Here is a 26,968-nt window from a genome sequence, read left to right on the forward strand (position 1 = left end):
GAGTTTGGAAGGCCCAATCCTATATAAAGATCAGAAACATTTTTATTTATTTTTTTTGTTTCATTCAGAGTTTGGTCTTCACCATGCTAGTGTGTAGAAACAAGTCAGGCCAAGATTTTAGGAAATAAGATCTAAGGACCTCAGAAAAAGAGTTATTGATTCTCATCTGTCTGGAAGAACAATTTCTAAGGATTTGGGGCTCCATCAGTCCACTCTCAAACAGGCAGTCTACAAATGGAGAAGGTTTGAGACCACAGTCATTCTAACTAGGAGCATTCATCCTACTAAAATCTTTCTAAGAGCAAACTGGAAAGTCATCAAGGAAGTTAAAAAGAACACCAGAGTAACATCCAAGGAACTGCAGGCCACTCTCGCCTTGGCTAATGTGAGTGTTCATGACTCAACTATCAGAAAATGACTGAACAAAAATGGTGTTCATGGAAGGATAGCAAAAAGAAAACCACTTCTTCCCAAAAAGAATACTGCTGCCCATCTGAAATTCAATAAAGAGCACATAGATCATTCACAAGGCTTCTGGAACAATGTTTTCTCTGCAGCTGAGTCAAAGGTACTGTAGAACTCTTTGGCCTCAAAGAGAAACATTTTGTTTGTCAAAAACCAAACATTGCTTTCAAACAGAAGAACCACATCCAAACCATCAAAAATGGTGGTGAGAGTGGTGGTTTGGGGCTGCTTTGCTGCTTCAGGACCTGGGTGGCATGCTGTCATTGACACAACTGTGAACTCTGTATCGTAACAAGGTTCTAGAGGAGAATGTCAGATCCAATCACAGTGGCTATATCACATAATCCAAGCTAGCAAGTTTCAGATGGCATATCTGAACTGATGCTCTGAATAAGAACATTTGCAGTTGGAACCACTCAGTAGCTGCAGATCTATAAAATTACTATAGGCTGTACTACAGTGCACTATTACAGGGCAATGCCGATGCTGTGGTTCACAGCCCCAGTGTATCAGCTGGATGTCTCCTCAGTGCGATGCTCTTTGCCCTCTTCATCTGGTACACCACATTGGCAGCTTCATCCGAGAGACCCTGCAATCACACAGTGATATAAACAGAAATGCAGACAGAGAGGGAGATGTAGATAGTCAGACAAAAAGAAGACACAAATAATAAGTCAGGAAAGCAGACTGCAAGCTAATGGAGAGAGGACAGATAAGAAGAAAATGTGTGACAGTCTTCTACCCTATTGAAGAGAACTGGTTTTCCTTAATTATAATACATAACTGAATGAATTATAGTAAAGTTGAAATGTCAGGTAAGAATCTATACCAGCCTTAAAGTGTACATACTATAAGAACATATCACAATGGAGCATACAAGCACTCATCTAGTTCCAATCATCTGCAAACTGACCTTCACTGGGACTGTCTTGCTCTGCAGCAGATCTCTGGACCTCTGGTTTTGAAAAGACAAAGACAAAGCCTTTATAAGGGACATGGATTACAATAGGATTGTAGCAGTGGAGGAGGGGAAGAGGGTATCGGAGTCAAGAAAAATAGAGATGGAGAGGTCAAAACAATAGGAGGAAAAGGAAGTCAGACAGGTTCTGTTGAAATGATGGGAATGGATCCCGGAGAAACTGGCTAAGAGGTACGCATTAATACAGGCTGAGACAAAGGTATCAGTGTGAGAAAAGGAAAAGATCTAAGTACCATCTGTATAACACTGGTTGGAAAAGCTGTGGAAAAAGTTTAAAGATCCTAGGGAGCAGCTGTAAGAGGAGAACACCATGAGACCCAGAAAAGAGCCCTGGGGGAATCCAGTGGAGAGTGAGTGAGGTTCAGAGATCACATTGTGCCAAGACACCAGGTAAGTGATGGTATATGATGTCATATACAGTATTTCCAGGTCAGCAAACATTGACAGGAGGATGTACTGTATATATGATGTACAGTTCCAGAGACACCAGATGAGAGGGAATCAGCACAAACCAATTGAAGGGCATTGGTAACAGAGAGAAGAGCAGTTGCAGTAGAGTGTATTTGTCCAAGGCTACACAGGTGGGGATCATGCAGTGAGTGTTAAGAGAGGTAAGTGGAGAGCGGTTAGTAAGCATCCTGTTCAAGGGGTTTTGTGAAAAAAGAGACGGGAGACAAGGCAATAGTTCTCGAGAAAAGAGGAATCAATGGTTGTTTTTTTAAGAGACGTGTGACGCAGATGTTTTAAAGGAATAGGGTGAACATCCTGAGAAGAGAGAAGTTAAGGAAGGAGATCAGGGGCAGCAGTTTAGAAGAGGAATATTTGTTGTGGATCCAGCTGGAAGGTTTATGGCCCAGGATTAAGAGCATGGCATCAATGAGGAGAACAATGAGTGTCAAGGGAGAAATGGCAGGGTGGGAAATGTAGGGTGTGGAGGTGGAGTAGCTTGTTAAAACACACTTCTGTCTGTGTGTGAAAGTGGACACGTACGGTGTGTGTGAGTGATGCGGTGAACACATTCTTTCATGAAGGAGGTGCTGTGAGCTCACCTGTGTGTTTTCTGTGAGATCTTCACAAATATGGCTCATGGTGCTGATCCAATTGCCATAGACACTCTCCTCATTGGTGTTAGGCTGCTTGTCACTGTGGGCAGTGAAGAAATATGGTGTGAGTGCAGATAAACACACAAATCACACACACTCTGATACTCACATACAAACACACACAACATAACTGGAAACAGCAGGATCTGTTCTACACCCCTGATCCCTTTCCCCTATTCCACTGATCCCATTTGCTTCACAGCCTGCAGTTTATTCAGCATAATATATCACATACTGTACCAATACGACATCAGTCTAAATAACAAAAAAATTTGCCAAAATCCCTTGTGGAACTCTGTGATGAAAACTGGAGCTGTCAGCTCTAGGGCCCTGTTGAAGGCTGATGAATGTTGCTTTCTGTCCTCCATGCAGGACCAGACATGTAAAGTGATGGTGGGTAGCAGTGTGAATTTCTATATTGCTAGACCTCTGAGTAAATTGAATGCTTTGTTTGAGGTTCATTAGGCATAATGCATAAAATATGCATCTACACTCTCCAGGAATGGTTGCTTATCATTTTAACTTTAGCTGGTCTTCAGCAGTACAGGTGAGTTCTGCTTCATTCTGGAGTGTGTTCTGTTCATATTCTTACTGTAATGGGCAATTCTGGTCAGCAGCTTCAGGTTTCTTAAATGCATGCAAATTTATATACAGTATGCATGGTAAGATTGTGTTTCTCTAGGTTTAATTCATTTAAAATTACTGGTAAACTGTACTAACATTTAACCTTAGTGGTAATCAGAATTTACCATTGTTATTGTTAATCTACATTAAATTTCATTTTAAATTCACAGTACCAGGTTGTTACTGAGGTAAAAGAGGTATGCTCGCAGTACAGCTTTCAAAGCTTCACTCTTCATTGACAAAAGTGCACTTTTTTCTCAAACTCCAAATGTATAGTAGATTGGATGAAGAGACAACCACACTTTGTTAATCATTTGAATCCATCTCTTTTTCTTATGTAACAGCTAGATTAAATACCAAGTGTGTTAGATGCGCTCAATGGCCTTCTCTCATTTGTAACTGTTCGTACATGTGATTTCTCATGGCGGATTTGAAATTTTGAATTTATGCCAGGGAATATTTCCTTCTGTAGCAAACAGTATTCTCCTTCCTCACTCTTTCCTTTCTCCCTTGTACCTGATTTGCTGCAGGAGTTCTTGTTGTGCTTGCAGCTGTCTCTGTGCCTCCAAGACTCTGCCTTCCATAGTGAGGCGGGCACACAACTGGGCACAGTGCACTCCAAGCACTGACATGTTCAGACTGCCAGTCCATACCCAGCTACAGAGTAAAAAAAGAGTATATTGAAGTGAAGAAAGTTGGTGATACTGCACTGCAAAATCCAAATTGAATCTGTACTATTGAGGCTAAGTCACAGTTAACATACGGTAACACTGGCTTGCAATGTCATATACAGTAGTTATAGTGATAGCACCCTTATGCTTAGGGCCCCTTGTTATATTTTACAATTCAACAACTGGTTGTAAAGTCTTTACATTTATACTGGCCACCTAATCAATATAGTGCTACACGGCCACACGCAATCAATAACATAATAAAAAAATCTCAAATGTCTATATGACAGAATTTCAAAAAGCTATGAAACCAAACTAGCCAAAAGGGACAGATATTATTTTAGCAATTTTACTGGGAGAAATGAGGTTTGGCCATACTTGTGAGATAGAATTGACAGTCATCATATTTAAGTATATAAATAAAGTGAATAAAGTGTTATCAAAAAGTATATAAATAAAGTGTTATCAATTAATCTTTTATGAGGGAATTTATGAAAAACCTATGGAAAATCGAAATATGGAAGTCTATAATTTATACTCTCTGTAGGGCTACTGTTGTTGCTTATTCAAATAACTCTAATAAGTTACTCCTTTACTATTCTTGTTCTTTTGTAATGCTGAAAAAAACTAATTCTTAGTTTTAATATCTATTGAAATTCTCTCTTGGTCTTTCTAAGGCTAGTATTTTTATCTCTGGTTTCAATTCATTGTACTAATATTTTTTAATCCTGTTGTTGTTTGTTATGTGTCTGGACATCATCTACTTAAATACTTAATGAATGTTTTTATATTTGGTAATGCTATAAACATCAGTGTACAATGCAGTGTTGACTGTGCACTATTGGTGTACAGTGCACTGTCGGTATACTGTATGTGTGTATGTTGCAATGCTGACTCTTTGGTGTTAATTGAAGTCTTGATTTAGCATTCTGAAAATATATGCTGATTTTATATGGTGTAATATAGTACAAAATAGTGCTTTATTGTACAAAATCCTGCAAGGCTTTGACAGTATCAACCCAGTGGACTTCAATTCTATTAGCAGTGAAGCACAAACCATAGGTCACATGTGGAAATTATGGGTAATTGCTTTTAAAACCCTTTGTGTGAAGACACTGCTTCACACAAAGGGTTGGGGATTCTGGAATAAGCTACTCAGCAATGTTGTTGAAGCCAAAACCCCTAGTTCTATCAAGAAATGGCTGGAAGAAATAATTGGATCAATTAGATTCTAACTACCAAACAGGGCAGATAGGTCAAATGCAGTTCTAACTCAGTGAGCTGTCATCTTTCATTGTAGGGTGAAGTTCTGACGCGCAACTCAGTACACTGTCAGTGGTTTGTGATAGTGGAGCACCTGCTGGTTGTTACTCTCCTCTGCTCTGTGAGGATGCGGGTGGCTTTCTGCAGCTCCCGTGTCTTGAAATCCAGTTGAAGTTGAAAGGGAAGTCTGTCCCTCCGCAGAAAACCTGCAGCGCAAAAAAGAACAGAGGTAGACAGACTGTGAAATCTTATTAACCAGGAAATCCAGATGAGATGTACAGTAGATCTTTAAAGGGAGACCCTGGGGGTGAAATTAGGGCAGGAAACACTTTATTACCTAACTGACAAAGGGAGGTCATCAGTGAGTACAGAGTTTCTTAACATGTTTCAGGAGAGAGGTCCTCTGTTGCAGGGGCAGAAAATTAATTCACCATATCTATTATATGAGAATCAGGGATAATCTATCATACAGTAATCTATCATAAGAAATCATCAAGAAGAACGTTTGCTTACCTTAACTGTTAACATATACTGAGAAGCATTAAAACAACACTACAGAGTGCCAAGAAAAACCTTGTGAACCCCCCCCCCCCCCCGCACTGGTCCATAGTCTCATATATTTTAGACATAAAACTTAATTAGATCTTCCTGTTAACCTTAACAAAAACATAAAAATAACCTGAACATATAACACTGACATAAGATACTGTATATTTGGATTTTTTAATCAACACAGAGATCCAACAAAATATTCTTGTGTGGATGTGTACAGTACATGAAGTCTTAGATTCAGTAATTAGGTGCACCTCCTTGTGCAGCAGTGACTTCAACTTCACATTTCCTGTAACTGTTAATCAGCCTCCCACATCATCCTTTATGAATTTTGGCCAACTCCTCCTTACAGAGCTGCCTCAAGTCAGTGACATGTGAGGGTTTCCTTGCTTGAACAGCTTGCTTCAAGCCCTGCCATATCATTTCAATGTAGACCTGATTGTATGTTTAGGATAATTAGGCCTGATGCCTGACATTGTCCTCCCTGCGTACTTACTGCACAGTACTTCATTGTATTGTCCCAAATGGGAAATTTGCTTTGCAGGCAGGTAAAAGACATGACACAATACAAAATGCATTTAACAGAACATGAACTGATTAACAAATAAGAAACACATGTATATATAGAGAAATAAAAAAATAAATCTATAAGAAATTGTCCAAACTAAGCAGGTTAATAGCGGTGGGAATAATGGATAACTTATTCCTATTGCACTTAAATCTGGGTAGTCTCAATCGATGTCAAGATGGAAGCTCGTATTCACTGTGCAAGAAGTGGTCATGACAGTCAATTATTAATTCACTTTCCTGCTCTGTCTGTTTTTATTGCATGTATTAAGGTTACCAAACCAGGCTACTGCAGTCAATGTTTGGATAGATTTAAAGAAATCATCGTTGTACATCACATATTAAAAGAACAGAGTTTCTCTGGAAGAAGAATCACTGTTGGTTCTGTTTACATACTGTACATGTATGGTATTCATGTTTTCCTCAAAGGTAAGCATGTAATCAACAACAGTGCCAAGATATTTGTATCTTTTTTTCAGTTTCAATTTCCTGCTTCTCAGTCAGTGATGGTTTTGTAACAGGTGGTTGCTTTCTGTAGTTCATTACCATATCCAGTTTTCGACACATTAAAATTGATGGAAGGAATTGTTACACCACTCAACAAAATAATTCACCACAGGCCCACGATCTGTGCCTCAACAATGATTGATTGAGTTCCCTCAACTATGACAATCATTCCTGGTCTTGAGGCACATAAGCAGTCACAAACCATGATACTCCCACCACCCTGCTTGACAATTAGGATGTGATTATTCTGTTGGGAGGCAGTGTTTGGTTTTTGAGCCACAGAATGTCCAGAATGATGCACAAAAAACCTTTGACTCATCTATCCAGGAAACTGTCTTCCAGTTGTCTTGTGGATCATCCAGGTGCTTTGTGGGGAACTTCAGATGGGGGACAATGTTTTTCTGAGAGATCAATGGAACTGACAGCACCTCCACGGCCCAGTATTTGAATGAGTGTGGAAGGGATGAGAGAATGAGAGAGAAAGAGAGCTTCTCTGTGCATTCACTCTGATAATATTATTTCAAACTGTGTGGGTCTGCAGTGTTGCTGGCAGTGTATCTACAGTACAACCTGTCCGTCTTACTCTCTTGTGTGTGCAACCCCCACAAAGTGCAATGGATGCTCTTCAGTTTGAAGACTGGATTGGTCAATCCTGGATATTTTATATATAAAAGAAACTGTGACACTCACTCTCCACACTGGAGGGTTTGACAGCAAATTCAAAGGTGATCTCCAGGCCCTCGGTCACATTCCCAACCTCCTTAACCAACTTGTGTGAGCAGTGATCTTCATAGGGGTAGAATCTGAGACAGAGAGAGAGAGACACAAAGAAGAAGTTATAGGGGTTATAGGGGTAAAGTAAGAGAAATATCATTACCACCAGGGCATGCCACCATGCTTATTGAAGTACATGCATCAGACTGACAGCACTGAGAATAATGGGGGTGACGGGGCAGCAAAGGCAGAGGCATCTGTGAGAAGAGAACAGTTAGAGGTACTGTAGGCAGCTGTGAGGAGAGAACAGTTAGAGGTACTGTAGGCAGCTGTGAGGAAAGAACAGTTAGAGGTACTGTAGGCAGCTGTAAGGAGAGAACTGTGAGGAGAGAACAGGTGGAGGTACTGTAACTGTAGGGAGAGAACAAGCAGAGGCAGCTGTGAAGAAGGGAAGAACAGGCAGGAAGGTGTAGTGACACCACTGATGACAGTGACAAGAACCGTGAGATCAGCCAGGCCAGACAGGTTCTCAGACACTCACATGCCATCAGCTGACAGCAGGGTAGCCTTGACACTGGTGGCTATAATGTTATCCTTTAGTAGTGACTGGATCTCTGATGACACATTGCTGATGTTGACGATGTTGACCTGCAGAGGGCACATAGAGAATCATCTGGCTGGAGAGACCGTCCCATGATCACATTTACTCTACTTTCTCTAATTCACAATTTATTGTGAACGTCATAGCTTTCTAATTTGTATTTGTATGACTGAGAAAACATTTTCATATGCATTTTGTATGCATACCCTTTATATTGACTTTTGAGACTGCAGATAAGTGTATTTAAAACTGAGAACACGAGGCACTTCTTTACATAAAAGGTTACCCAGCCATGGAGTCGGTGCTGATCCCTTCATGGCTGAATGAGATCCAGTGATCAATTAGCTGCTAACAGCCAAAGGGCGCTAAATGGCCTCCTCTCTTTACAGCTCTCTTATGTTTTTACACATTGTACCATACCAATCCTCCCTGATATTCCCTTTTCCTCAAACTCATAACTTTCAGACTCCAACTCAATATCCCCTGCAGATTTAATGTTTTTTCGAGGCAATTGTAATCCATCTGTACAGCTGCAGGGTTACAAATCCATCTGCATAGTGTTCTGTAGCTGTCAGCACAATCTCAGAATGGAAGTTATAGTGCTGTACTCCACTGAACTCACCTTCCCTCCAGTGCGGTCTGCCAGGGTTCCCACCTCCACCAGTCTGCAGTCAGTGCCTTTAAATGTCAGCACTGATACTATCACCCTGCCGGGATAAAATGCTGACACTTACTACTCTGTTACAAAACAGCACTGCCAGCTGCCAGCTTGGCATGAATTTTAGGTCCAGACACACACTGTATCAACACACTGGATCAAATGTATTTCCTTCAAATAATGGTTTATGTGCTAATCTGTGTAGGTATAACAGAGTATTTATGAAGAAAAAATAGCAGAGCCTTCCTCTGTCTGCATGGTTGCCTCTCCTATGCTGTGTGTAACCTTTTATCTATCTTTAATCTATCTGCAGGTGCAGTTCTGGAGAGAGCAGTGAACCTCGACCACTCAGAGCACAGACCTGGGCCCACACTCACCCCTTGGCTGACGCCTCTTCTGCAAGGCGGCTGTAGAAGTAGGAGGAGGAAGGTGTGGGCTCTTCCTCCAGGTCACCCAGGCCAATATTCGCTCTCCCATCAGTGCAGATTATAACCTGGCAGAGGAAAGAGAGTGAGGACTCTGTGTTGCTACAATCTTAGTAGAAAGCTGCTTCATTTTACACAGCAACATGCCTTGATCCTTTCATCTTTCCTCTCAGCTTTCCTACCCTTCCATCACCTCTCTCCTCATTTTCTGTCACTACTTAACCCTCTATACCTTCCTCATCTCAACTGTCCTGTCATCTCTCTTCCCCTTCCTATCTCCTCTCCTATCTCTCTCCACTCCTATGCTGCTTCCCCTCTTCTCTCTTCTCTTCATTCCTCTCTCCTTGCCTGTGCTTCCTGTGCTTGATTCTGACCTTTGACCCCATGTATCTAGAAGCCATCGCTATGGAGATGAGTGCTGCTGGACCCAGTGCAGTGGCTCCATGTTCCTTCATTCTGGGGAAAGAGGGAAAAAGAAAAGGAAAGGAAGAGAGACCATATTAACATGTACTGTACAGTTACTGTACAGTTCATGCTATATGAATCCAACATGATTCTTTAAGTAAACTATTCACTCATACACCATTACATTCACTCATATACCATAAATGAATAATCAATCATGCACAAGCAGATTCAGTTGTTTAGAAAAATCCTGGTGGAGTGTGTAAATGATAACATACCTCATTTCTCCCAGTAAAATTGCTAAAATAATATCTGTCCCTTTTGGCTAGTTTGGTTTCATAGCTTTTTGTCTCTTATTCCCTTTTAGCTGGTTCATCCGAGAAATTACTTCAGAAATGTCCAGACCTGTGCTACTCAAGTGCTGGCCAAAACTAAATACTTAAACCATATTTCTCCTGTGCTGAACCACCTGCACTGGCTACCAGTTTCTTAGAGGACAGACTTTAAAATTTTCTTGTTGACCAGTCAGGCACTACATGGTCTGTCTCCCGTGTACCCATGTACATTTACTATCCCCACATAGCAAATCTGCATAGTAGCCCCAGGTCTCATACTTTGTTCCCCTGGCTCTAGGCTCCTCAGTGTTATTAGGATTTCATATCACACATTAGGGGACTGAATCTTTTCAGTGGTAGCCCCCAACTTTTGGAACACACTTCCTAGCATTAAATATCTTCCTGATATTAAAAATGCAGCTTCCGTTGATGTTTTTAAATCTGCTTTTATTGTATATTCTGTATACTGTATTGTTCTTTATTATATAATTCATATAAAGTGCCTTGAGAATGCTCTGTTTAGAAAGGCGCTATATAAGTATAAAATTGATTGATAAAGTCATACTATGTGAACCATGTCAACTATGCATATGTAGGCCAATGTATTAATGGATAGACAATGACAGACTGGCAGAGACACTGACTCCTGAACTTTCCGGCTCAATGGCAAGATGCTCTCTGCGATGCAGTGAGGGGTGGTAAAATTCTCGCCCTGTGATTTCAGGTGGTCATAGTCCATCAGACCCCAGTCTCTCAGTGTCAGAGGGACCGTAGTTCCATCCCCGTACACCGTCACCTGCACACAGGACAAGAGAGAAATATTGGATTGCAACAACAGGTCAGTCTGTCCACCAGGACTCCTATTTCTTGAAGATTTAGTGAATTCTGCAAGAGCCCAACATATTGGCTTTTTCAAGGGGCTGTAACAATTAATTCTACTTCTTAATTAATTCTGTATAAAAAACTTAAACAGATTGACAGGTCCAATCAGTCTGTGAAACACTGAACACTACCACTCACTAGCATTTTTACAGTGGAGACATTCCTGAAGCTCGGGACCACATCAATCAGGAATATGATGGTGGAGATTATAAGAGCTGGGAGCTCCAGTGTGTTTCTGATGGACATACTCACCTCATCATTGAAGGTGACAAGAGCGACTCGACGTCGAGGACTCGTCTGTAGCAGTGAGTTCAGCGACTTCAGGAGAGCATCCTGGACACTCTAATGAGAACAATAGCTAAGATCAGACAGACTGACAAACCAAAACCTGGTCAGGCAGGGCACAGACTTAACACAGCTCAGTAAGAGTGACCAAACAGTCAACAAGGTCTAGCCACGAAGAGCACACTCTCAACACAGCCTGTTCAGAGAGACCATGTAGTCAACACAGCCCAGTCAGACTTATAACACAGTCCACACAGTCCAGTCAGAATCAACACAGATTGAACACAGCTGAGTAAGAAATACCACACAGTCAACACCTCCCAGACAGACACACACTCAACACAGTCCAGTCAGGTTTAGCATGAATTTAACATAACCCAGTTATGGTGGCCACACAGTCAACACAATCTGGAAGGATTGTACACACATTCAAAAAGTCCAGTAAGGCTGACTACATATTCAATCCATTAAGACTGAGCACACAGTCAATACAATCCAGTCATAATGACTGCATACTCAACACACTCCAAGTTGACTGAGCCAATCAGCATGGCCACTGCATAGTTAATATGAAATAGACAAGTCTTTGTGCTTCCCAAATATATGCCGGAGTCACTGCACAACAGGACTCCATCTCATTTCTAAAAACTTATTTTGCTTCTGGAAATATAATGGTGTATGGCAACACAATAATTGAGGATGAATTACCACAATAATCATGATGAAAAAGTTATTAGATCCCCCTGTACATCTGGATACATGCCTGTATCCTGAAAAGTCCTGCACTGAACCGAGATGAGGAGGAGAGGACTGTGTCTTTAAAGCACTGAGACATTATTGCTGTACCTAAAAGCTGATACAAATGACTGAGCCTATTCACTATCATGTTGAGGGGATATACCTGCAGTCTGGAGATGTAGAGAGGAGTTTTTGCTTTGCTTGCAGTTGATACCTGCAGAAAGAGAGTGGAAGAAAAAAATCATAAATACACAAGCAGAGAGACATACTTTGGCATGCAGCTTTAGACAGAGAAAACGTAAAAATATGTTTTGCTGGTACTGTAAATTGTAAAAGAGAGGTAGGAGCACTTGCTTTTTATTGGTTAATTAAGAATAAACAAGCTAACATTGTACATGCATTTATTTTTAATCTTCCTGCACTGACAGTAAAGAAAGAGAAGAGATACAGAAAAGCCTCTGTCTGGATGGCCGGTCTGACCTCATCTGTCACGCTCATGCTTCCTGAAATGTCCACACAGAACACCACCAGCATGTCTTCCAAGTTGATATAGTCTCCATCCATGTCCTCGCTCACGTATAAGACATCCCGGCTGTGAGGAAGGTGGCTGGCCGTGCTGGGGAGAACGTTCTCCTGTCCACAGAACTCACAGCACCAGACCTGCACAGAGAGACTCTGTCACCACGGCACACCATGCTACACAAACAGCACAAACACACACCTGACACACAGATACTCACAGTGCCCTGCTGTCGATGGCGTGGGACGCTCAGGGCTGACAAGGAACCTTGACAGCTCTTGCAGTAAAAGGGGTTCTGAAACTGCTGTATATCTTCAGCTAAAAAACAGACATGCATTGTCCTCACTGAGACAGCACACACTGTACTGGACACTATCTTCACTGAGACAGTACGCCCTACACTGGACATTTGTCCTCACTGGTACAGAACACACTGTACTGTACATTGTCCTCAATGAGACAGCATACCATGGACACACACTGCACAGGATACTCTCCTCAATCAGCAACTAACTGCTGAAGATGCTGTTCTCATTGGGACATAAATATGCAGAGCTGACTTACCTTTAGTGATGTCCAACAGCCGGCCCACACTCACAGATACCACGTTCACGTTGGCCTTCAGGTTCCTCTCATTGCAACTATGGGACACTGATGAAGGATAAACAGACAAGCAAACATCACAGTAAATATATCTTACATGTATTTGCAGCTTCAACAAGATTTGCTAATGCTCTTAGTTTGGTATCATCTCTGAACTTGATTAATTTACAGTATTCACTACACCAGAACCTATTATAGATCATTAATATAAATTAGATAATTTTGTGGTACTCCACAGATTACATCAACCCATCTATTTTTTGTTCTTCTATAAAACAATTCCCAATCCAAACACATTACCCTGAATGCCTATTGTCTGTTATTTCAAAAATTAATATTGTCTGAAGAACTTTAGCAAAACCCTTCTAATAATCACCATATCACTGTCATATGATCTGTGTGGATCCATCTTTACTTTCCTTGTTCAATGAACTCTAATAGGTTAGTTAAGCAAGACCTGCCTTTACTATAGCCAACCTGACTATTCCAAATAGGTGATTCACTAGTTACAATAATTATTTCCATAACTTAACGTGTAATAAAAACCTTATTGGACTATAGATATGTGGTTTGGTTTTTTTAGTGTTTTTATGGAACTACGTTAGCACTTCTTCAGGCCTTGGGGCCTCCCTTGTCTTGGGTGGCTCGGTAATGCCCTATGAACAGCATCTCTCTTTTTTCCTTAGGAACAAAGGGACTCAACTGCATGGCAGATGGTCCACAAAACTGTATAAATAAAAGTACATTTAAAAAACACAATCTATGTTAACAGTTTCAGAAAGACAAAGTGTGACAATGAGTATGAAAGAAGCAGAGTGGGTTCTTCCCTTCTTTCACTACTACACTTGTCACTGTGTCACTGTACTGTAGCTCTTCATGGCACCCCACTCACCACGGGGGGGCAGAGGAGGCGGGGCGCTGGAGGGCAGGGGCAGGGATTGGGGCCGCTGGTGCCTTTGGGATGTCCTGCTGCGGCTTCCCTGACGAGGAGGCAGGGGCGGGGGAACCAGGGAGCTATCTGAGGCGGAGAAAATAAAGCAAATTGACAAGGGTCCTGCAGTAAAATTGCTGCTGTAACACTGCTGTACACACGCACATATTCATACATACACATGCACACAGTTCCACACATCCTCCCTCTGCTACAAACACACAGTTCCACACACCCTCCCACAGCTACACACACACAGCCCCACACACCTTCCCACGGCTACACACACACAGCCCCACACACCCTCCCACAGTCACACACACAGCTCCACACAACCTCCCACCGCCACACACACAGCCCCACAAACACCTTACCACAGCTACACACACACAGTCCCACACGCCCTCCCACAGCTACACACACACAGCCCCACACACCCTCCCACCGCCACACACACAGCTCCACACACCTTCCCACGGCTACACACACACAGCCCCACACACCCTCCCACAGTCACACACACAGCTCCACACAACCTCCCACCGCCACACACACAGCCCCACAAACACCTTACCACAGCTACACACACACAGTCCCACACGCCCTCCCACAGCTACACACACACAGCCCCACACACCCTCCCACAGTCACACACACAGCTCCACACAACCTCCCACTGCCACACACACAGCCCCATACACCCTCCCACAGCTACACACACACACAGCCCCACAAACACCTTCCCACAGCTACACACACACAGCCCCACACACCTTCCCACAGTTACACACACATAGTCCCACACGCCCTCCCACGGCTACACACACACAGCTCCACACACCCTCCCACAGTTCCACACACACAGTTCTACACACCCTCCCACAGCTACACACACACAGCACCACACACCTTCCCACGGCTACACACACACAGCCGCACACACCCTCCCACAGTCACACACACAGCTGCACACAACCTCCCACCGCCACACACACAGCCCCACACACCCTCCCACAGCTATACACACACACAGCCCCACACACCCTCTAACAGGGACATGTAGTTACACATATGCTTAGAACATTACACAAATTCACAACTCCTTATACAGACATATACAACACACACATTCATGGCCCCCACTAAAGAACACTGTATATCTCAGGAAATTAGGTCAGAACATCGTTAATGATGCAGTGGTGGTTAGAAAGTTTCCTTTGCACAGACACTCGACTATGTTGCAAAAACCAAATATCACATGGGTAATTCTGAGCTGTAGGAATGTAGGTGTTTGTATTAATTCTTCAATGTCCTCATCAAGAAAATTCAAGGATAAAACAAAAACAAATTGGAACGCTTGGGTATAGACCAAAGAGTGTGGAAGACCAAACCAAGTGTTAGCTTAAACTTTGCAATTACTAGGTTAATTAGTAAGACATCATTTTGAATGTTGTCTTCAGTTTTGGTCACCACATTAGCAAAAGGAAAATTTCAAACCATAGAAACAGATCAGAGCTGCAAGGTGCCAAACTCTGGGCACCTTCAAGTAATGGTAGAACAGAATTTTGGATGCAGTTTGCAAACTATCTTATATAATTGAGGCTGTCCTATACATCATATACTTGTTATATACATACTGCACGTATATGTGTTATATACATATTCTTGTTATATATCATATACATTACACCTTTTACTTCTGGCTGAGAGGGAATGCAGGCGCTTCTGGCTGCCGCTTCTCTCGTGTTTCTTGTTTTTATATGCGTCATACTTTTACTTTTCGTCTTTCAACTTCTTTTTTTTTTACTTCACTTTCATCATTACTCCTTGCTGCAACTACTGAATCTTAAATGATTTTAAATATCCACCGCAGTTCTGGATGCCATTTTCTTCCTTCATCCCCTTGCGGAGTTGCGGTACCCATTTTTCAGTGCAAGGCTGCTAGACTGTCCCACACTAGTGCTGACCTGCTGAATCTTCCCTTCCCTGCCTGGAACCCATCCCCTTTCCAACAAATCCATTGGCTCGCCGAGACCAGACAGATCAGCATTACTCATCACTCGATCCACAAAGAGCAAGGCTGCTCTACTAAATTATTTCATCACAGAGAAAAAACTTGAATTTCGATGTCTGACTGAAACCTGACACAGACATTAGGATGGTGTCTTGGTGTCTTTAACAAAATAGTGCCTCCTGGTTACAGTTTTTTTGAACAATCTCTCCTTTCTGGCCATGGTGGTGGTATAATTGTTATTTATAATCTCCTTTTCTGTTGAAGTCCTGTTACTGTACCACTGCTGTCTTCTTGTTTCAGATGTCTCTCTTCCCCACTCTACTGTTATTATTACTGTCTATAGACCCTCTAAACCTCATGATGCCTTTTTAGGTGCGCTTACTGATTTGTTTTCTGTTATTTTCAAGGTTAAGAGGATCCTTATTCTTGGTGAATTTAATATCTACATTGATTCACAGTCTTTCAATTTAGCTAAGGATTTTCCAGCTTTGATGGAAGACTTTGATCTGTTACGATCCCTGCCTCCCGGCAGCGGAGGAGGCAGAAGTAGGCGTAGGCCCTATCCATCAGTTCACCTATCAGTTTTCCTATTCACCACCACACCCCCGTCTCATCCTACTTAAACACCTGTCTTTCCCTACCTCTTTGCTCAGTATTGGTTTTTCCTTTCGAGCTTCCTGGTTGTGCTACTCCTACTTCTACCCTGTGTTCGTCTTGGCTTTCGGTTTTCGGTTTTTCCCTTTGGACTTTGGCTTTTCGGATCTCGGCTTGGCTTGGTTACTTACGCTCTGTTTCGGATCACTGGCTACCCCTGGACTATCGGATTGCTCTACCGTCTACGACTTCGGATCACGCTTCGGCTTCGGTACTCGTTCCCTTTCGGATATCTGGCTTCCCCTGGACTCTCGGCTCGTTCCTTCTATTACGGATTGCTTTTGGATTACGGCTTGGCTTTGTTCGCTCCTGCAAGTGGGTTCACTCACTGGTTTCGGTCCCTCTTACCGAATCCTTAACATGATCTAAACCAATTTGTTCTTATAACTCATCAAAGGACATACCCTTGATTCAGTAATTGCAAATGACTCGTTTTTCACTTCTCTTATCTTAAACTAAGTCTCTCTGACAACTTAGCTATTCTCTTCAATCTAGAATTTCCTGTTTCACACTGTTCCCCCTCATGCTCTATAAGTTTCCACAACTGGCGATCTGTTGACCAGACTAGGTTTGCAAATTCTGACTTGTCCACTATACTTTGCTTTTTTAATTCTGGTCCTTTAGAGGACAAAGTACAAATGCTTAATAGCTCTCTCATCTACCCCCGAAACCTCAGCACCTCTTCAAACTCAAACCATCTCCTTTTTTTGCTCTGCCCTATGGTACACTGACCAGCTGTGTTCAATGAAGGCAGTCTCCTGAACACTTGAATGTACTGTAGGTGGCATTTTTCTGTCCTTAACGTTAATTTTCAGTCTTGGAAGGAGGCACTTCTGTGCATACAATAATGCAATTGAGTCTGCTAGATCTAGCTTCTTCTCCCACATCTTTGAGAACAACCATAACAACCCCAGACATCTATTCTCTAAAATCAGCAATTTTCTGAAGCAAAACTGCCCACCACATTACCTGCCTCATCCCAACTTTGCAACACATTTTTAAGAGTTCTTTAGCTCCAAAATCAACAACATCCAGCATCACACTCTCTCTATAACGCATGTTACCACCAAACCTCCCCCCTGCTTATCTAGGTTTACTAGTTCCCTTCTCTCTAGCTTATCTCTACTTGGCTCTGCATGCCTCAGCAAACTGGTTGTGCACAATAAATCCACAAATTGCCTACAATGACATCCCATTGACACTGCTTTATTTTAATATAATGTACATGTATACTGTAATATACTGTCAAAACATCGTTCTTCCACCACCTCCTATGTTGTCACTAATACTTTCTGTACCTTTCATACATACATTCATACATTCTGGAACTAACTAAACTAATTAAACTGGCATACTATATATCACATTAAGTATAATACATGTACTGCCACAATTTTTTCTATGCATTATGTTATGAGAAAGTCTGAAAGATGGGCAGAGAAATAACAGTCAGAAACGGAGAGGTTGTCAGTCCTGCTGGGAGTGAAGAGACACACAGCCACACTCTCCAGACAATATGTAACATCCTGGTGTGATCTAGGAGACAATCTGCACCAAACAACCCACAATACTGTACTATACATAATACTATGGCAGCAATGTAGTATTTCAGGAACTAAGCCAGGCTCAGCGGTAAGTTTTTTTGATGGACCATAGGTAGCACAGTTCCTTTTGGAATTGGTATCCTTGTCTAATATAATTTAAATTGCTTGTTCTACAATGTTTACTGATCCTCTACCTGTACATGAATCTTGATCACTGATATAAAGTATGAAGTGGTTCTCTAGTGGAGTCCCTATGGCACTCCACTAATTACTGCATCCCATACTGTATCTGTAGTCTTATATGCTATCTTTGTGTATCCATTCTTCCCACCATGCTGTAATGTTAATCCTTTCAGGAAGGATGACACCCATTCTCTTAGAAAACTGAAACTGTCTTTCCAGCAAAGCAACTTTGAATTGAAACACAGCAAGAGAGAGTGTCTGGGGTAAGGAAAGTGAAAAGGAGCAGGGAGAAGCTGTGACGGAGAGACATTCAATGGAAGAGTAATAGAGAGTGAGAGATAGATAGTGTGACGGAGAGGAACATTACCATCCTGGTAGCCCTGGTGACTGCGGGGGATGACAGCAATGCGGTTGTCATAGTCATGATAGTCTCGATAACTGGAGGAGCTGGGCCCTTGTGCAGCAGACTGGGCAGAGCCATCCCAGCTGGAGTAAGAGCAACTGGGCACAGCCGCGTACAGAGCTATTAAAGAAGACAATGAGATTGGGTCAGAGCAGCATTGCGAAGAGGCAGCAGCACCATCATACACCGACATAAAATGATGCCAACAAGCACAAACATGGAGAATAAGATGCCAAGGAAGCAAGGACCAGATGACAAAAATGGAAGTTAAGGACCATTTAAAACAGAAACTCCAACATTTTCATTCACATACAGACATTTTCAAGATTCAAGATTCAGTTCTTTATTGCGATAAGAATTATTTGTTTGGAATTTGGTTCGGTGAGCTCATACAATTAAAAACATACAGTACACAAATATTCAACATATTATTATTATTATTACAATATTACAAATATTAAAGCTGATGATAAACAAAATCCACCCAACACATTCACAAAGCATCCTAAACACACATCAGTAATAAAATAAATACAGTATAACAGTTATAAACGACAGTGAGGCCTGATAGAATAACAATGAGCTGTGCAAAAATACCACAATTAAAGTGCAGAGTTTATGCATCTCAAATCTTCCAGGTACAGTAGGTGCTGATGCAAAACCTACTGTAGTAGTCCTTGTCTTGATAGCTCTATGCTTCTTACCAGAGGGGAGAGAAGTTAACAGAGGTTGGGCACAGTGGGAAGGGTCAGCAAGGATCTTGAGAGCTTTGCATTTTGGTCTAGAGAAATAGAGTGATTCCACAAAGGCAATATACACTACCTACACTATACTGTACCTACACCTATTATACAGTATATATACTGTACCTACTATACCTGCACTACTACACTGCCTGTAAACACAGGGCTGGGATCAGGTTTCACATGGTTTGCAGGCTATTAGTCAATAGTTTAATTTCTTCCAGTGCATTTTTATTGGTAAATCAATGTAAAAATGGAAAATTTTAAAAGAGATAACGCAAAAAATGAAGTATTTTAAAATGGAACTTTAAACAAATTTAGTATATGAGAAAAGGTACTGTATCTAACCACACTGTCACAGTTTTTTTCACCTAGCCAAATATAATTTAGTAACACAAAGAGGTTAATTTCTTACTGCATAGAAACAGTGAGCTAAAATCCAAAGAGGCTGCATTTTGTCTCACTGTCCCTTTACCCGAACCTTCAGCTATTGTGGCCTTTGCTGATTTATGTTTTCCTCTACTTTACTCACCAATGGAAAGTTCCACTTCACAGTAAAAGATTTGTATTGTCTTATCCTTTCGCTTTTAAAGGTGGAATTAACCACTGCTTGTACCTTTGCAGCTCACACACTGACACAGCTCCCCACTCCAACCTTTTTGAATCTAATCTAGACAACTTCTTTCCATTTCTGTAGCTAAATGGAACAAAATATGGTTTATGTGTGTTCCAATCTCCTGCCAATATGATCATCATACTGTATATGAAGAGTATTTTCGTAAGATACATTTTATTGATTTAGAGTTTTTTTTTAAATTTAGACACTTAGAGGGAGCCAATTGTTTGCCAGATAGCAGTTATTGTAGCCAGTAAGTAAACACCCTTGTTTCCTAAGAGCAAAACTGAAAATACATTGTAGGGGAGTAGTTGTAGTAGTGGAATTTTATTGATCTGTACTTAGTTACACAGTGCAAAATGAATGTGTTCGACCTCTAATAGAAGCTACTGTATATGATCATTTATTTTTAGTGACAGTGCAAGTACTGTAATCAGTTACTGTTCGGCATGTTTGTAGTAGAGCTGCCTTGTCTTCTACATTTTGCATTCTTCGAGAACACTTCTCAGAGCGGCTAGCTTGTTTTGAGGCGGAGCACAGAGAATACAGAGAATTACACAGAGAATACAGAATATCAATCGTCAAGGCAGAGTTACTGTATTACACACGTAATACAATTCCACATGTTTGTGTTTAATCAATTCCACATGTTTACTCTGGACCACTGAATTAGTAACATGTATTTTAATAGATGAAAGTGAAGTTTCTCAGCTCACTGGAAACTACTGCAGAACAACAAAGGGTCTGTGGTATCCAAGTCTCACTGCACAGCACGTCTCTGTACCACTGCAACCTCAGTGCGGAGAAAAGGATAAAAGTATGAAGCGTGGTCCCTGGCAGCCTGAGGGCACGCAGACTCAGCTTTCTCAGAACAGAGCCCAGAGAAACCCTACAGGGCCCTGGTAAAGGAAGCAGAATGCTTACAAGATCTCTAATGGACATCAGCCAATCACTGCTGGGCTCATGCTCAGGGATTAATGAGGACAGCGGCTTCCTGTGCCATTGAAGGAAGGAAACAACTGCTACTGCTCTGCCTGTCATGACAGAACACCCTCCCCCCACAACAAACAGCACCCCAACACACACTCCCTGTCCACATAGCACTCCTGACACACATTCAGCACCCCGACACTCACACTCCCTGCCTACCCAGCACCCCTGACACACATACAGCACCCCAACATACACACTTCCTAATCACACAGCACCCCTGACAAACAAACATACTACACCACTCCGTCACACAATACCCCCCCCCCCACCCCCCGATCACAGAGCACTGCTGACTCACACACGCTATTTGCTCAAACTCCTGACACTGGGATCTTTGATTAGGCATGAGCTGTAACATACTTTATTGAGGTATCACATTTGTTGGTACAAAACAACAAAAATGCTCCAAAAGAATCTACAACTATAGCCAGAGTCCATCAAGGTCAGTGATCCCAGCTTACTTTTCTGGATGTTTTGACCAATCATGAATCTTGCAAAAACATGTCTTCAAGGATTCTTAACATTGACTTTATCTCCAAACCAGTGGCAGTGGTTTTCCACGCAGCAACACATTTCTGTCCCAAATAAGGACTGAGGACCTACAGTACCACGACTGCACATGCACATGCACGTACTTGGCCCACAGCTCATCTGATTTCCTTTTAGATAATGAGAAGTACAGTGCAAGTCTGTTGTGAAGTGCAGGACATTGTTTGGAGAAAAATGAGACTCACTCTTACCTGGAACATCTGACACTGGCTGCCAGTTACACACCACATGACTGCAGGCAAATTCCATCTCCTACCCTGCCAAAAACACAGAGTGAGCAACAGAGGAGACAGGGTAATGTTAGAGGACAGGGTGCACATATGTAAGACTGAAGTGGCATTTTATCAACCCCATCAGCAGAAAAAAGATTAATAACAAGATACAAGTCTGAAAGTGTGGAAAATAATTCTCCTTAAATGGGGCTCTTAATATGCTGCTTGGAGTAAAAAATAGTGAAGAGAAGGTGTTGTTACCATAGGTCATCCATTTTAACAGTTTAGAAAATGATAACCTTTACATGAAGAATTTATGTTTAAATAATATGAAAAAAAAGAAAAAAGATGATGAATTTAATAGCCTGTTTCAGTCGCCCACAAGTCTTTAATGAAAAGTGCCTCCTGCTCTTGGTTTTAAGTGCTCTTTTGTCTAGATTCTAAGTGTGTCCTCTGCTTCTGGTTTCACTACTGAAGAGGTCCACTGCTTTGTCTTTGTCTGTGCCTTTAGGACTATGAATACTTAAGAAGAAACATGAAACTGTGTGAGTACTGTATTGTGTGAGTATTGTAGTTGCAAATGAGAGGAGGCCATTCAGGTCTTTTTATGTGTCTGTTTCTTCTATTTACTAATTTCAAAGTTTAGTAACTAAGAAAATGTAAAACTTTGTCTAGCTATTTCTTGAAAGTTCCCAGAGTTTGACTCTTGGCTGGGATGCCAGTTCAGATAACCATAACTAAAGAAGTGTTTCTTTTTCTCCATTCTAATTGAAATCCCCTCCAGTTTTCTATGATGACCCTATTCCCTTGTTTCCTTATTACCCTGGGTTAACCCTACGTATACCATTTAGGATTTTATACTGTACATTTTAATCTTCTCTAAATCATATGTGTTCAACAGTTGTGTCTGGTCCCTTTGTAGTCTTCTCTGTTGAGGACTAAAAAAGTACAGTTGCTTCAACCTGACAGTGTAGGACACTCCCTTAAGCACAGTATATCTGGTTGCTCTTCAATGGACTGATTGCAGAGCAGTAACATCATATACTGTATCGTAAATATTATACATATACTGTATTTTAAACATGATGACCAAAATTATACACAATATTCTAAAAGACGTTTCATTAATGTTTTGTTCAATTTCAACCTAAGATCCCCATTTTGAAATCCTATGCTTTTATTTATATATCCTAAAATTTGTTTTTTCACTCACACTGTCAGGAGGAAAATGACATCCTGTATCAACATAAACACTAGAGTTTTTGTCATAGGTAGCTTCAACATGTGCTCCCCATCTTAGATTCGTAGCAAATATATGTAGGTATTTAGTAAATGCATGTAGGTATCTATGCAATTGAAGAAATGAGGAAGACCAGAGTTCCTAATAACGACTCCTGTGGTACTCCACTAATTACATAATCCCAGTTTGAGCTTTCATCCCCTATTTGTACTCTCTGGTTTCTAACCATTTTCTATTTCTTAATTCAAATACGTGCAATTCTTTTTATACCTACAGCCTGCAATTTCAGATTTAGATTTTTATATGAAACCTTATCAAAAGACGATCATCTAGTTTAGCTCTTATTACTGTTTCTGTAACTTCACATGTAATACAAACATTACATAATGTGATAATCATGGTCTATAATTACATAGTTTTGTCACTTTTTTATGGACTACAATATTTCCCAATGAGAACTACATGCTGTAGTTCCTGTGTTGTGTTAATGGCCTTTGAATATAATTTTGTTTTTCCTTCAGTACAATTGGAAAAATACCATCAAGCCTTGGAGATTTGTTTTATCTTAAGTTTTATCTAGTACCTATAACACTTGTGCTAACAATGAAACTGAAAATAACATCCTGACTTCTTGCTGTCATTAAGGGGCAATCATTAACTGGTGATTGCTCTAGTGTCCTGTTTGGATTGGTAAATAGAGTGCACCTGGCTTTCCCCTCAGGTTAGTTGAAGTACTGTAGTTTCTCACTCCTCTGCCTGATCTGTTACACCATGATGTGCTGGAGCAGAGCACTTTCCTGTAACTCCTAGCTGGATCCCAATAAATTAGTCTTAGTCATTTTAACTATGTCATTTTTTAGAAATAAAAACCTTCTACGCATATTTGCTCAAACTGAAGTAACAGGTATGTAATTGAATAACTTCATCTAGGCAAATACTGTATACACTTGTACATAGAGCCAGAGAAATCTGAAATGGGAAAAATCCTGTTCAATAGGATTCGTATTTACAAATTCAGCAGCAAGGCTTCAAAGACCTTTGAAACACGAAGGATGTTAATCCCTAGGAGAAACTATCTCTTTAATCCACCTGCCCCACCTGTTGGAGCACTTGCAAAGTGCATCCCTTTAGTGCTGAAGCATTCAGATATCTCCAGCAGGATGCTGCTTTAACCCCAGGCCTATACATCCTCTTTCACTGTGCTGCTGTTTTTCACTTGCGTTATCACTTTTCTTTTTAACCTTTTTATAAGAGCAACTAATATGTAACCCCATTCTATTGGAGTATCAAACTTTTCCAAGTCGACATCCAGGATGAAACGGAACATCAGAGATTAAACCAAATATCCCACAACAAATTGTTACACCTGGATCAAAATGAACATCCTGGCCAAGCTGAATCCATCCAATGTGCTAGTTGCTGTGGAAAGATGAACATCCTATGAAGCAGGGAAACGAATACTCCGAATACGTACAAATATACATTAACATGAACCCTTTTGTGGAACAGAAGGGCCCTGTCTGCAGCTGGAGTACGACTCCAATTAGCTTTTCAGAAAAGGGGGGAAATCTTGGAGAAATCCCCATCATGTTCATAAAATATAAATAAATGAATAGAATGACTCACAGTAGAGAGATTAATGTTTAAAACTGTGGTTACTTACAACTCTCCTTACTTAGAGGTGGAAGATGAATATATATATATTCAGAAGAAATTCACATACTGTATTTTGTCTATTTCAATAATACCTGACTTTCCCCATCAGGTTACTTGAATTAGAAACACACTTAATTAATTAACTTAATTTCTCTTACAAACCAATCACCTACTGCATACCTAAATAATTTAGTTGACATGATTCCTTCTAATAGTTTCACAGTACAGTAAGATTAATTTATCCCTTTATCTTAAAGACTTGCACAGTACATCTGTAAATCTTAATTCTGAATTGAAGACTGAATTGAAGGCCACGGAATCACATTCAAACTCCAAATTGGATTCACTGACAAAACAACAAGATTGTGTCCATATTACCGGGGCATCACGCAAGGGCAGATATACTGCCCTACATTCAATCAGCCAGTGGAAGCATGAATCCCTGCAATTTGGATCCATCATCATAGCTTTCCACCATCAGACCTCAATCATGCAATGGGTCTCCGGCACCAAGACAAACATGACGTGTTAATTTTTTTTCTTCAGGAAATAAAACCAAACTTCAGATATAAAACCGCAAATAAATACTCTTTGCTACCATTCTGATATTCCGACATGTTGTTAGGTTTATTGAGCTCTTCTCTACAGTATATCTATTTAACCAGTTTGATGTTGCCTTTGTAATCTTAACAGAGAGTTTTTAATGCTTTCCGATCCCGTGAAAAATCTGCTGTTGATTTTCTTATAGTAACTGCAAAAGATTAAAATGATAAAGCAGGTATTTTTATTCATTTCTAAGTATTTAAAAATAAATACTACAATTAAAAAGTACTTTGGAATCTTATCTAGCCCTTATCTAATTAAAGAACGGTTATGCAAAAGTACAGAATTCATTTTTCCTTGTTTGATTTATTTAAAAATGAATTTAGAGCACAAAAAACACAATGCTGACTCACACCCATCATTGTCACCGACACATCTGCAGAGTCTGTGGAGTGAGCCTGTCTACTGACCACCCCAGTACACTGCACCCACACTGAGAGCCAGCTCTGGGAAGCACTGTGTACTGCACCATCACAGCAGGTCCCAGGGAACACCAGGGCAGCCACGGACTTCACATACCTGAGAAAGCTGCACAGGGCTTAGGTTGTCTGTCCCAGATCTGTTTGTCTTGCTTGTGTGGTGGCACCTGTCCGTCAGACTCCAGTGTCTGTGTGCCCTGGTGCAGGGGCTGTGTTGTGTGTTGTAACCAGCTCGAGAACAGATGCCGTACCGCTCTTGACACAGAGCAGGAAGTCACAGCAAAGAGATGAACGACTGAGAGAAAAAACGAAAATAGGAGGGAACACGGTGTGGTTCAGTAGGTGGGGGATTTTTTTAAGAAACGCAAGCCTTTCTCTTGTCCTTGTGCATCACTCAGACATAACAGGACTTATAACAGGAAAATAAACAGGCCTTCCTCTTAAAATATATTGTTAACAAGAATAAAGGTGCAGTACTTTGTTGTTCATTATCTTCTGCCACTGGATTGAATATTAAACACAGGATAACAGACAAATCAGGAGCAAAGCCTTTAGAGTCGCTCCAAGATCAACTGTGATCTTAGTTATTAACTTATCTTATCTTTGCTTTCACAACAGAAAAAAACGTTGTTCAAAAAAGATTTCTTTTGCAGTCTTCAAAACAGCAGACTTAATCTGCTCAAGGCTAAACCACACAAGCTAAGATGTGGGAGGAATGCTTTTCAAATGTCATGAAATGTTGCCCACACTTTGCAAATAACAAAAATGAGATAATTATAGTCTATGAAAAGAAGTTAAAATAAAATGACAGATTTACATATCGAGCACTTTCAACAACACTAATAATTAATTACAACTCAAAACTGTTTTTTATCCAGAAATATCTCAAAGTCTTTTAAACATAGCAGGGAACTCAATTCATCCACTATTAAAGTGCAGTTCCAAGTGGATAACATGCAATGGCCATTCTGCACCAGCTGCCCCACCTGGGTGATACGCAGCAGCCATTCTGCACCAGCTGCCCCACCTGGGTGATACGCAGCAGCCATTCTGCACCAGCTGCCCCACCTGGGTGATACGCAGCAGCCATTCTGCACCAGCTGCCCCACCTGGGTGACACTCAGCAACACCAGCAGCTATTCTGCACTAACAGCCTGACCACACAGCAGAACTGGGGGAGTAGTGAGAAACTGCTTCAGCAGAGCTGCATTAAGGGAGGCCAGGTTGTTGAATCACAAAGTGGAATCTTTTTACTTACTGAAGCACAGACCCATTCTGAGTGTGTGAAAACCGAGAAGATCCTGGACACTG

The 26,968-nt window shown here is 41.1% G+C and overlaps 1 protein-coding gene across 1 annotated transcript; it reads right to left on the bottom strand.

Annotated features, from left to right (window-relative positions):
* Nucleotides 1-25,930, bottom strand: LOC148841197 (circularly permutated Ras protein 1). Its single transcript, XM_088910205.1, has 20 exons — nucleotides 25,758-25,930; nucleotides 21,719-21,784; nucleotides 18,591-18,746; nucleotides 13,790-13,915; nucleotides 12,859-12,945; nucleotides 12,515-12,612; nucleotides 12,255-12,434; nucleotides 11,938-11,988; nucleotides 11,004-11,093; nucleotides 10,514-10,665; nucleotides 9,504-9,585; nucleotides 9,082-9,197; nucleotides 8,669-8,753; nucleotides 7,987-8,093; nucleotides 7,422-7,534; nucleotides 5,200-5,311; nucleotides 3,688-3,828; nucleotides 2,494-2,587; nucleotides 1,379-1,420; nucleotides 1-1,054 (listed from the first exon to the last, which is right to left on the bottom strand). Exons 2-20 carry the CDS (start codon nucleotides 21,774-21,776, stop codon nucleotides 959-961), a joined length of 1,986 nt encoding a protein of 661 aa, XP_088766331.1. The 5' UTR covers nucleotides 21,777-21,784; nucleotides 25,758-25,930; the 3' UTR covers nucleotides 1-958.
* Between the last annotated feature and the right edge of the window lie 1,038 nt (nucleotides 25,931-26,968).

This window comes from Atractosteus spatula, chromosome 1 (assembly GCF_055471065.1).
Source record: "Atractosteus spatula isolate fAtrSpa1 chromosome 1, fAtrSpa1.hap1, whole genome shotgun sequence".
Taxonomy (NCBI): Eukaryota; Metazoa; Chordata; class Actinopteri; order Semionotiformes; family Lepisosteidae; genus Atractosteus; species Atractosteus spatula.